Source organism: Gracilinanus agilis, chromosome 1 (genome assembly GCF_016433145.1).
Source record: "Gracilinanus agilis isolate LMUSP501 chromosome 1, AgileGrace, whole genome shotgun sequence".
In the NCBI taxonomy this organism is placed as follows: Eukaryota; Metazoa; Chordata; class Mammalia; order Didelphimorphia; family Didelphidae; genus Gracilinanus; species Gracilinanus agilis.
This window is the reverse complement of record NC_058130.1, coordinates 446,879,307-446,891,864: the sequence shown is the minus strand read 5'-3', so window position 1 is coordinate 446,891,864 and position 12,558 is coordinate 446,879,307. Positions and strand designations below refer to the sequence as shown.

The following is a 12,558-nucleotide window of genomic DNA, read 5'->3' as shown; positions in this document are numbered from 1 at the left end:
CCCTGCTGGTATTCATTCACTACATTTATTAGTGCTAATTATAGCCATGGCATTGCAAAGAGCTTTGTAAACCCTAAAATACATTTAAATCTTAACTATTATTATCTGTGATTATCATTATTTATAACCTAAAAAAATGCAAATTCTACTGATTCTCTAGTCAACTCAACTAGTACTTCACCTTTAACAGAGCAGATCTAATTACTTATCTTGGCTTTGTTTTCTTGTGATATTTTTAGTAAGCTCCATCTGTTTGTCTCTTTTATGTGAATAATAATGTCTTATTGTTATTATTAATCATTATTATTATTATGCCTACAGTTTCATTAATGGGAATCATTTCACTTTCTTTCTGGAAAGTTTCCCAGATTTGGCCATCCTTTTGTATTATATGTTTGTTCCAAATGGTTATTAGTCTTGGTGGAAGAAGGGCTCTGGGAATGAGGAGAGAACACTGTATTTTTAATCAACTAAAGCTTCTGGTATAGCCTCACACAGAAGCAACTTGTAATATATATTATGTTGGTAAACCATAATTTGGTCCAGATTTTCACTAAAAAGAAGTATAATGATATACTCTGTGTAAACAGAAAAATGACCACTTGGTACATTCTTATAGAATTTTAATGCTTATTCTGAAGCTAGCTTTCAAATGGTTTTCAACACTATATCCTTATTAGGTTGTTAGTTCATTTTTGAAGAGGACCAGTGACACCAAGAGGTGATGTCTTGACTTGTGCTTGAATTAAATTTAAGGGAGGAAGAGTTATACAAAGTTGTCAGCCTCACTCTCTTTTCCAGAGTCATCAAAGACAAAAGTCAAAGCAATTGGTGATGGCCTTTTGTTCAACCCAAAGATTGATAAGATCTCTTTGTATCTCATATGTCTAATCCTAAATAACTGAGAATTGTCACTAAAAACATTCTAAAACAAGACTCCTTTTAGTTCTGTTTGTATCCAAGTTAAGGTTTTCTCTCAATGGAACATCTATTTTAAGATAGAGTTTTGATTTTTTTTCCTTTGACATTAGTTTGTTTTTTCATTTCTCAGGTTGTTTTTGTAGCCATTTTGCTTCATAGTCACCTGGAATGCAGAGAGCCTCTTCTCATTCCAATCCTTTCTTTGTACATGGGAGCACTTGTCCGCTGTACCACCCTGTGCCTAGGGTACTACAGGAACATTCATGACATCATCCCAGATAGCAGTGGACCTGAAGTAGGGGTATGTTTTGATGAATGTGTGCTGTGATTACCTACACCAATTTCACCAATATCTCTACAATCATGTTACACCAAAATAATAGTTGTTTTAAGGCTACCACTATAGAAATCAAGAATCCTGAAATGAAGAAATGCCTTGATCCCCATACATAAGAAGATGGGTATTTTTTCATTAGTAGTAATAGTAGTCATGTGAACATTGCTTTGAGGTTTATTCCTTACTGTCAATAGTAAAGCACTATGTAAATATGAGCATGAGAGATAACCAATAGAGGACCACATTAGCATCTTCAAACAAAGCAATGATAACTCCATCTGTTGAGCATGTGCCAGGAATATAGTAAGTGAAGAATAAATGCTTGATGACTGGCTGATTGAACTCCCTGTGGCCAGCTTAAGGAAAGACAGAGATGAGAGTCACATAAGTTACACAATCTATGATCTGCATCACTAGAGCAAATACCCTCTTGATGAGCTCCCATAGAGAGCCTCTTTAGTGGGAGAATATTTAAAGATGATCAAGTGCTCTCTTCAGTCAGTTAGTCAATAAGCATTTAATAACAGTGCCAGGCACTGTGCTATAAGCTCTAGGGATCCAAAGAAAGGGGAAAAAAACCCCTCTGCTCTCAATACTATGATCCAGGCAGTCATAGCCTAAAGCTAAATGCTGAGTAATATTCACATGGAAGGATAATTAGCAGTATTATCAGTTAGTAGCCTATTTATGCTTCTGTTTTAAAGATTACTTTTTTATTTGAAGAAGTAAAGTACGCCATCGTTAAAGTTGTTAGTGCCTACATACAAGGGGTGTTTTTATATTCATAAGTACATTCAGCTTGAATTTCTCAGCAGGAGCACCTACTGGGCCAATCAGTGCCTTCCATTTGTAATTTATCACAACTTTATTATATGCCTACTATTTGCCAAGAACTATGCCAAGTACTAGAGGAGTTCCAGGAGATGGAGTTATGGTCCCTGCCCTCAAGGAACTTAAAATTCCTGGATGAGTAGGAAACAATTAAAAGACAAATCTAGGCAGTCTTTAGTGAGGTTTTAAATTTTATGCTTCCCTACTTGGGAGATATTAAGATAAGTTGTCAGTGAACAAAGTGATATGTGAATTGACCTCTGAAGGTTGGATAGAACAAGTTGTAGACTCGTAAGTATGCCAACAGGGGCATCTAGATGGCTCAGTGGATAGAGAACCAGGCCTGGGTGGAAGAGGATGTTGATGCTGGATTTAAATTTGACCATAGCCACTTCCAGGCTGTGTGATACTGGGCAATTCACTTAACCCAATTGCATATCTCTTACTGCTCTACTCAGTATCAATTCTAAGACAGAACGTAAGGGTTTAAAAAAAATTTTTTTAAATAAGCATGCCAACAAATAATTGTCTTCTCTACTGAGACACAGATAGAATTCTAGTTTCTGAATTTGATCATTCATAATTTGGATTAAACATGCTGAACTCATGGTATAATTGTAATACTATGAAACAATCTATGTAATACTCCATAAAATACTACCTCTGCTATTTCAATGCTGTACCATACCACAAAGGATAACAAGCCATAACTATATAATTAATGATATTCACTACTCAAGCATCAATAAAGAAGCTGTTTATAGCATTACAACAGTTACCTGTATCAGAATAGCCAGATTAAAATGATTTTTCCAGTAATCAATCTTTTACTGTCACTCACCAAGAAGCAGAAAAAATTATTGTCCTAAAATATTTGATATAGGGTGGTGTCTAGACAGACAGTCATTATACTTATTCTCTGGGGAAAGCAAGCAAGAAGCATTGTAAAAATGGGTGGGAACTCCTTATTTTAACAATTTTTAGATATCTTGTACTTCATAACACTTTACCAAGTTATTTTGCCTTCAACCTGCCTTCTCTTTGGTTCTGAATAATACAAATCACTCCTATTAGGTCTCTGAAATTGAAGATCTACATCTTATTTCCTTTATTTTCCTTAATCAAACTGAGGTTCATATTCCTTGATAAGTACTCACTAAATATAAAATAAACCTCAAACACCTATTATTATGTCCTTTCTCCTATGATACAGTTCTTGGCCAGACAGTCCCATGATTAAACAGATACCAATTTCTAACTTATTCTTAATCAAAAACTAGAAATGAGATCCTAAACTTGGTAAAGAAACATGTTTCTTGCAAGGAAAACAGAGTTTTGGATCATCTTAGCCTGATGTGTGTGCCTTGCCAACTATATGAGTTAATTTCCCTTAATGTTATGTTTGTTGGATCACCCAAGGAGACCTTTTTTCCCCTCCATAAATTTTAAGGATGATAATGAATTGGTCATTGCTTAGAACCATAGGAAGAAAACTTTTAGGTAAGCCTTTACTTCTATTTCTATATTGAGTAACCTTCTGTTTTTCTCTTGATACAGGGAGATGCTACAATAAGAAAGATGCTGAGCTTCTGGTGGCCTTTGGCTTTAATTCTGGCAACTCAGCGAATCAGCAGACCCATAGTCAACCTTTTTGTCTCACGTGACCTTGGTGGCAGTTCTGCAGCCACTGAGGTATGCTCATCTTTGGGGATCTGGGCATTTATTTCCTCCTAGCAGTTGTTAATTAAAGGATTTATAAATGTAATATATGGTAATCAACTCATTCTGTAATTAGAAATTAGTGTGAACCCTTCCTGCTGTAAGACATCAGGGAGTCACTTAGAATCAGAGAATCAGACTTTTGGGGGGGGACCTTAGAAATAACTTAGTCCCACCCCTCCCTTTATTTTAAAGACGAGAAAGCTGAGTTCCAAAAAAGTGGTGATTTTTCCAAATTCACCCAGCTAGTTTCAGGAAGAGCCTTCTAAGATTTTCTGGCTCTTTAGCCAAAAAAATTTTTTTTATTGCACCATACAGTGAGTCTATTACTCTTTTACTATAGCTGCCAAATTCAATAACTTTTGCCAAATAATTGCAAATAAAGGTAGCATATCAAGGGGAGCTTGAATTAAAGCTATTCCCTCCCATTTTAACACATTGTACCATCACTTAAATATCACCCTGCCCCTCGTTGACAATGTCCTATATCATATCATAACCATACCTCTTTTTCTTATTGATAATCTAACCCAAAGTTGGAAAAATATAATTGAAACAAGGGAATAGAACCATTTTCTCCTCAAGTGTGGTATGATTAGACAGAATTATTTCATTCTTCTCTAGGACCAAGTTTTAAAGAATTGAGTCTGCCCTCTGTAACTAACTTTAAGGAAAGAAGTTGGCTCTCTGAATGTTTTAGAAACTACAATTTCTGGACAAGTTGCTTTTGAAAAGGAAGGGGAAGGAGTGAGCCTTGAAATGCCTTGTCAGCATGTATCCTATCCCTTGTATCCTGCCAGTTTCCATGAACCGGGAAGCATTCACTATTGGCAGAGGAGGAAAACACCCTCACAAATCAAGAGCATATTAGTCTTTATGCCCCAGTTGATTCCTGGATTTTATTTTTAAAGCTATGGTTCTCATCTTGTGTGGTTTTTGTAACAGCAGTTTTCCCCAAAAGAACATTTCAAGTTGCCCATAAAGAAAAATGTGACAGCCAGCCTTTGCTTGTGAATTGGAATTCCATCATCTCTTGAAGAGAAAATCTGGAGCATAATTAAATATTAAAGCAATTTCTAAATTAGTCCAGAGGGAATCTAGACCACATAATGAGATGAGAAAGAATGTGATATAAAAAAAGAAAGATTTTAGTTGTCTTTTTTTTTAAAACCAAAGCAAGGGAATTGTTTGCAGGTCATAAAGTCTGCAATACTTTGTACATTCATACCAAAATTATTTTATCAATTACCAATTCAAAAGGATACTATAATTGGACAAAAAAATTATGTTCTACAGCAAAAAGTTATAGAGGGATTTTCCCCATAATTTAAGTAAAACACTATTTCAATATCCAGGAATCCAAGAAGAATTGAAAAAGAAAACCCATACATTAAAACTTAGTTATTTTATTCATAGGCACATTCCACAATCTATCCTTTACTTTTACCAATTTGGTCATCTGATTTCCTATGACATAAGCAATGGGGAAAATCTACAAATCATCAGTAAAAAAAGACAAAAAATGACATTCAACAACCTGGAAACAAAGGAAGACCAGAGAAACCTATGAATCTAAAAGCATAACACCTTGGGCTATTAAAGTATAGCATCAGCGAACGCTATGTACTACAGTATCCCTTGTGAAGAATCATAGGCAATAATATATGACCATGCTATAGCCTTGAGTCATCAATAAGAAATTGAATTTCATTCATTCAAATTATTTTAAGAAGCTGTAATATAGTAAAAAAGAACACTGGATTTGGAATCAGAAGGTCTGAGTTTGAATCCTTGCTCTGCCATTTGCTAGCTGTGTAATCTTGAGCAAATAATTTAACATCTTTGTGCCTCTCTTTCCTCTGTAAAAATGGAAACGATGTGATCTCTCTTACTTATTTCATGAGGTTATTGCGAAAATAAAATAAAATAATTTGAATAAAATACTTTGTAAGCCATAAGATAACAGATAAATGCCAACTATTACCACTACTACATCATGCTAGTTATTAATGGACTTCAGAAAAGCTTCTTTGAAAAAAAATTAATTAAATAAACTTTTAGCAATATACATATAATTAAGTTGCAGTTATCTAGAAAATTTGCTTTTCTGGACATTAATCCCAGTGCCACCAAATAAATGAGGTGCTACTCTGATATTAATTTTAAAATATTAATGTTTTCTCATTCATTTAATTACTCTCGCTATCATGTAGTAGTCAGTTAATAGCTGAGAATTAGCCTAAACATGGGTCAGTTCAGGAGCATCATTATTATTCTTTAAGTTACTGACATAAGGCAGTGTGATGTAGTACAAAGCATGTCAGATTTTTTTATCAGAGTTATCTGTGACATCAGAATGTTTTCTACATTCAAATATTATTTATCTTGCTATGTGACCTTGAACAGTCACTTAAACCCCATAGGTCACAATTCCTTAGCTCTAAAATGAGGGAGTAGATCTGATCTATAATCATATGACAAGAAAAATAACCTCATTTCCATGGAGATGAGCCATAATTTCTCATGGGGAAAAAAAGCGTTTCCTAATGCACTTTAGAAATGATCTACATTGAACAAATTGTGTGAGATTGCAGTGCTATGGTCTAATAATGCTCATCGTTTCCTCCAACAAATCCACTCTAGTCATAAAGATGACATCCAAGTAAAGGTGAGCTGGAGGATAGAAAGGGACTTGAAATTAAAGGGGAAGACTGTCTGTCCTGGAGTTACATCAGGGTTAGATTATACCCTTCAGAGGTAGATTACCAGATTTCTTAAACAAATGGAATAGAACAAATTGTGAGACTATGAGAAAAGTCAATATTGCAGACTGCCTATTAAACCCAATTCAGATAAAGGGAGAGATGAGTTTCAAAAGCTGTTGCTTCTCCAAAGATCCCTTTTTAGAGGTTCTGGAGTTCTGTTCTTTATGCAATGATCTTCTATATAATGATCAAGAAAGCTAAGTTGCTTTCCCTTAGCACAGGATTCCTATTAAAATTCTCATGAAAGCAAAGATTTTGCAAAAATCAATGGCAAAAAATTCTTGATGCCTTGGTAGCAAGGAATTCTAAGATAATCTTATCAGGTAAATGCAAAAGGAATTAGTTTGTATTTCCCTATTGTAATCCAATGTCCTAAAGCCCAAGTTAGCTTAGTGTAGAGACTCTGTCTAATCTTTAGCTGCATTTTATACTTTTGACAAACAGTCTGGCTAGTTCTTCTCTGGAGAGAGCAGTTTTCCCTTTTTGCTGTTTGTGAACAGTTAATCTTCCAGTGAGGTGTGATGTCTCAAAATTGCTAAACCTGAAACATTCATTTTGTAACATCTCTGAGGGCAGCTTTTGAAGGCACCTTTGCTGATGCCCAGACTAAGTCTGCTGACTCTTCCTGTCTAGGCAGTGGCAATTCTGACAGCTACATACCCTGTGGGTCACATGCCATATGGTTGGCTGACTGAAATTCGAGCCGTCTATCCTGCTTTTGACAAGGTGAGTGCCTTTGGTGTAGTCTCACTTGAGTCCTCCCCCTGAATGTCTCCTTCTCCCCTCCTTTCTTTCCCCCTACCTCCTCCCACTCCTTTTCTCCTCCTCTCTTTTGCTCCCTCCCCTTCTCTCCCCCCACCTCCCTGATCCTTTGAATTTCACCTTCAGGATTAAAGTTATTTCAGTGTTTTGGTCATATCATAGTTCTAATCTAGAGATCCAGACTTGGTTGCTAGGTAATTGAGAAGGATTTTTCTTCAGGAAACATAAAGCATCCTAATAGTGTAGTTATTCCTGTGGCTCTCTATTAAATCACCTTAAGTTGCTCCTGTTGAGAAACTAACCTATATACCCAAAGTTTTCAGGGGTTGGTTTTTTGGTTGTTTTTTTTTTTTTTTAATATTGGAGTCCTACCGGTATACTACTGATTCCTGCCTAGATAACCTTCTAAAGACTGATAGAGATGCCATGAAGATGAAATCAGATAATATATGTAAAGCAGTTTGCAAACTTTAAAGTACTGTATAAAATTCAGCTATTCCTATTGTTATCTAAACCAAATGCATCCTTGAACTTACATTGCACAGCCATGGCTTAAATTGATGAATAGAGCTTCAATAAACACTTAGCCCTTAGGCTGTTGGGCAGATGGACTTGTTCCTGTGGATATAGCCATGGTTTGCACAGCCAAGACTTATTGGTTGTTGACCAACTAAGTAAGTACTCAGTAAAAACCAAGGGGTAGAAATATTTGCCTACCTTTTTTTTCAGCCAGGCATCTCCTGTTTTGGACTCCTCTCTCTATTGAGTCAACTGGATTTTAGAAAAATCTTGTATACGAACAAATAATCTGTTCTGAATTAAACAGGAAATAAGCACTTAGAATGAACTGATTCCCAGCTACTACAAACATTAATGGAATAATGGAATCTGTGCTTTTCGACATCATTTTCTTTGTAAGAATCAAATGCAAAGATTTCCATCATTATCCATAACTTTACCTTGCTCCTGTGAGGAAAGAAGTTATAATAACGTGTTTCTTATCACACTCTCCCAGCTGGAAAAGGCCTCTCAAACTGTCTTGTCTGGCCTGGGCCAAAACAAAAATCTACTTTCCAACATCTCGAGCAGATAATATCATTCAGTCTTTTTTTAAGAACTCCAGGGAGAGAGTGTTTATTACTACTTCTTTAGGCAGTCCATTTCATTTTGGAATAGCCAAAACCATTAGGAATTTTTTCCTAACACCAAGGCTAAATCTGTCTCTTTGCAGCTTCCATATGTGGTTCTTCACTCTGCCCTCTGGATCTAAGCATAACAAATCTAATCCCATTTTTCCAAAGGAAGCCATTCAGCTACTTGAATATAGCTATCATGGCCTTCCCCAGAGCTTTTCTTCTTCAGGCTTAACACTGCCAATATCTTCAACTAATCTTCATTTGTCATATTCATAAGGCAACTTTTACCATCCTGGCTGTGCCCCAGCCTTACCAATGATGTTCTTCTTAAAAAATGGCATCCCTAATTGAACTCAAAAATCCAAAGCTAGTCTGATCAGGGCAGAGGTCAGTAGCAGGACTACCACCTCCCTAGGCCTGGATAGTAGTAGGCTTCTCTAAAAATAAGATAAAAGCATTTGTTTTTGAGCTTTTAAAGCTACTTCTGACTCAGTGATTTATGCCAGGAGTTAGTCTCTGAAAGGTCATTTGTTATAGTGAAAGAGATATCAGAGGTGACCAGTTTGATCCTGGAGCCACAGACTCAAACCGTCCTTTCAACCTTTCCTATACTGCGCACATAGAAAATGAAATGAAACAAAAAAAGACAGGGTCCAAACAGGAGTGGCTAGTAGTCTTTCCCTTAGGGCTTTAAAGCATCTTTTTAAAAAGCCTCATGGAATTGCATAAGGGACTTAGAATGAGCAAACCCAGCCTGGTCTGACCAAATTATCACAAATTACAAATTATTGAGAACTGAATTATCTTTCATATTGCCCTTACAAAATAAAGATAGTGAGAAATACCTCAGGAAGCTTCTAAAAAGGATAATGGGCTGGAGACATCATTCTATAGAGGGATTTCTACATAATTAGAATTTTTATTATTTGAAATTTTAAAAAAGAAACAACAAAAGATAGAAAATAAAGAAGAACCTGTACATTAGGATCAGAAAGGTTCAAGACCAACCTCTGGCACATACTAGCTATGAGACCCTAATCAATTCAGTGAACCTCTCAGAGCCCAAGCCAGAAACCGTCTTAGCCTCCAAGGTTTAGAAAAAAGGGCCCATCTGCATGGGTACAGAGAATATTCTCATCAGAAGTTCCCTATGCCAATTGTAGTCTCATTCCAACTCATAACAATAGTAATTCACTCAGAGAGCAATGAGAAAGTGATTTTAGTGAACGAGAATCAAAGTTACAGCTTAAAAAGTAATTCTGACTACTATAAACTGGCTAGGTTAAATGGCATCATCTGGTAAAATCTGCATTTTTATGGAATAATTATATGAGCAAACTAAATTGGATGATCTATCCCTGGCAAAAATTTCATGATAGAAAATGTGTGCACAGATCAGAGATTTGGAAAAAAAAAAAAAAAGAGAGAGAGAGAGAGGTAGAGGAATTAGAGGTTTGGGTAGAAAAGTGCATAGCGTCTCCTGTTAAGTAAATCCATCAGAATAAAGATGTCAATTCTGCCTTTCAGAGAATATTAGAAGACAACTAAACCTTCTGGGATAGGAGGTACTGAAATGTCAGAGTCTCCTAATTCTGAATGTTTCATTTTAAATGGTTTTTGGCTACCAGGAAATAATAAAACTGAACAATGCACACACTGTAGGGTTTTGATCAATGGATCCAAGAAAAACATTGTTTTATTCATGATATTGTGTCATTCACTTTTAAGTCCAGAAGATGAAAGCTTTGAAAAAATCCTTTTAACAAGCACACCTCCAGCCAGAAACTCTTGTTATTTAGAGTCTTCTGAATAAAGCCCCACCCATTGTTTCCAAATATTCCAGGAAGCATTAGCCATTCCATGTATGTGAACACTGTTGCTTATTCATCATAATGGAGACACCACTGTCTTCTTGCCTCTACTGGGTTGGCAGCATGAATCTTTGGCTTCCTGATGGATTGGTGAATAAGAGAGTTCAAGTGTGAGCTTCTCACAATTTCACCAAATCCAGCTAAATGCCCACTGGGAGGTCTCTTTTGGCCAGTGTTGACTTTGTAGAGATGATCCATACTTGTCGTTTTTTAGTACAAGGCAAAATTCCTTTTTGAAGTAGAGCAGACAAACAGCTTAAGGGTGGGAGGACTGGATCTTTGATTTCTTTAGTATTGCAAGCTTCTAGATGAAGAAACGCAGTTCAATACAGTTTGGCATCTTGCCATGATGTCTTGCTCATTAGAATATGTGCTACTTGAGAGCAGATACTGTTTTTTGCCCTTCTTTGTTGCTACAGTATTTAGCACAGTGCCTGCCATATAGTAAGCATTAAATAAAGGCATGGTTATTGACTGTTCTTAGCTTTTAGTCTTGGAATGTTGTACAATCTTGGATTGTGACCTGCCCAGTATGTGTCAAAGACAGCACTTGAATCCAGGTTTTTAGCTTTCTATACATTATATCACACTAACATTCTTTCTCTGTCTCTCGGTGTCACTTTCTCTGTTACTGTCTCTCTTTCTGCCTCTCTCACGTTAAGAAATAAAATATCTATGAAAATCATTATAAAAGATCTTCAAAGACTGCATTTTATGTTTTGCCACATTCTACCCTGCCAGTATGATTTTTGTGATCAGAAATCAAAATGAGTTTCCTGGACTTGGTTAGTATTCTCTCTCACTTACAGTTCTACACAGGAACTGAGCTAAAATTCAAAACTTCATATTCTTTTCTGGTTAGGTCCTATTATGATCATCATCCTCACTCCACCCAGCTTCCTTTTGTAAAGCTTATAAAATAATCTGACCAGGTCACTCCTCCTGAGAATCTGAGAAGTATAGGATTATATAGAAAATGAAAATCCAACATTCATCATATATTACAGCACATGAAACTAGAATGCAGAAGACTCCAGCTCATCCTAAATCAGATTCCCCTTTTGAGGCAAGGATCTCTGGCCAGCCCATCCTTTGCACAGGATTGGCTTCAGCTTGCTAAGAGCAGATTAAAACTTCCAGAATACTTTATGGCAGAGGTGCCAGCCCCTGGGATACCTCATTTCTCTAGTTAGCTTTCTGAGTTATGAAATTACATATTTGATTCTGACTTAAATGGAGATGGAAATTTCCTACTCCTTGAATTATTCTTTGGTACACTTAGTTTTAGTAGCTCTATTCTTTAGAGGAGCAGATGTATCTTAGGCAAGAATCTAAAGCAATTGATATCATTTTCACATTCATGCTATTAGGGCAGGAAATGGGAAGAAAGAATAGAGGAGATTATCTTAGCTTTTGATTTTCCTTTATTACCTAGGTTATACTCAGAATGGAACATCTAATAACCCTGATTGTGTACACTTCATTAGGCTGAATTAGTGGAGCCAGGTGTTCCAAAGGGTTTGTTTATATTAGCCATTTATGTGACTAATTGGATCTACATTGATCCAATTATATATATATACATATATATATGCCTAATATATTATTATTATTTTGTGTGTGTGTGTGTGTGTGTGTGTGTGTGTGTGGCTAAAGTCATTTTGTCTGGATGAAAAAACAAGCTTGGATCCATGATCTCATACTGGGATCCTTGAATAAAGGAAACTGTCATAAAAAAAAATCTCATTTAAATTCAGCAATATTTCCTCAAAATGTTGCTCATCTAAAGTTATCCCCACAATTTTCCTTTGTATTATTCCATTATGAACTTCTGAGATAGATTATTTGAGTGATGATGGAGGTGTCAGTTGTTATCATACTTTTAATCTACATTTAAAATTGAGATAGAAATTCTGATTCTCAATGGTGAGGTGAAGGACCACAGATATAGAATGTTTCATAGACTGTCACAACAAGGTAAATGTGTTGACTGGTTTTGCTGAACTTTTTTTTTTGAGTATTTGTCATAAGAAAAGGCTCCCAGGGTGATGGTGTAGTATATTCACAAATGAAATGAATGTAAGGAGGGCACTATGGGAATTCACTTCATCATTTCCCACCAGGCTGCCTTCCTGCTCTTCATGATCTCCAGAAACTTATCATTTCACAAAAAGAAATCAATCTGAAACACTCACCTCCTTAGACTCTCTTTCTAC

The 12,558-nt window shown here is 36.0% G+C and overlaps 1 protein-coding gene across 1 annotated transcript in view; it reads left to right on the top strand.

Annotated features, from left to right (window-relative positions):
- Positions 1-12,558, top strand: part of ANKH (ANKH inorganic pyrophosphate transport regulator) — a 189,479-nt gene that overhangs the window by 139,381 nt on the left and 37,540 nt on the right. The window contains exons 6-8 of the mRNA XM_044681999.1: positions 1,052-1,222; positions 3,647-3,781; positions 7,207-7,299. Of these exons, the coding sequence (XP_044537934.1) occupies positions 1,052-1,222; positions 3,647-3,781; positions 7,207-7,299 (399 nt within the window). The remainder of the gene's footprint in view (positions 1-1,051; positions 1,223-3,646; positions 3,782-7,206; positions 7,300-12,558) is intronic.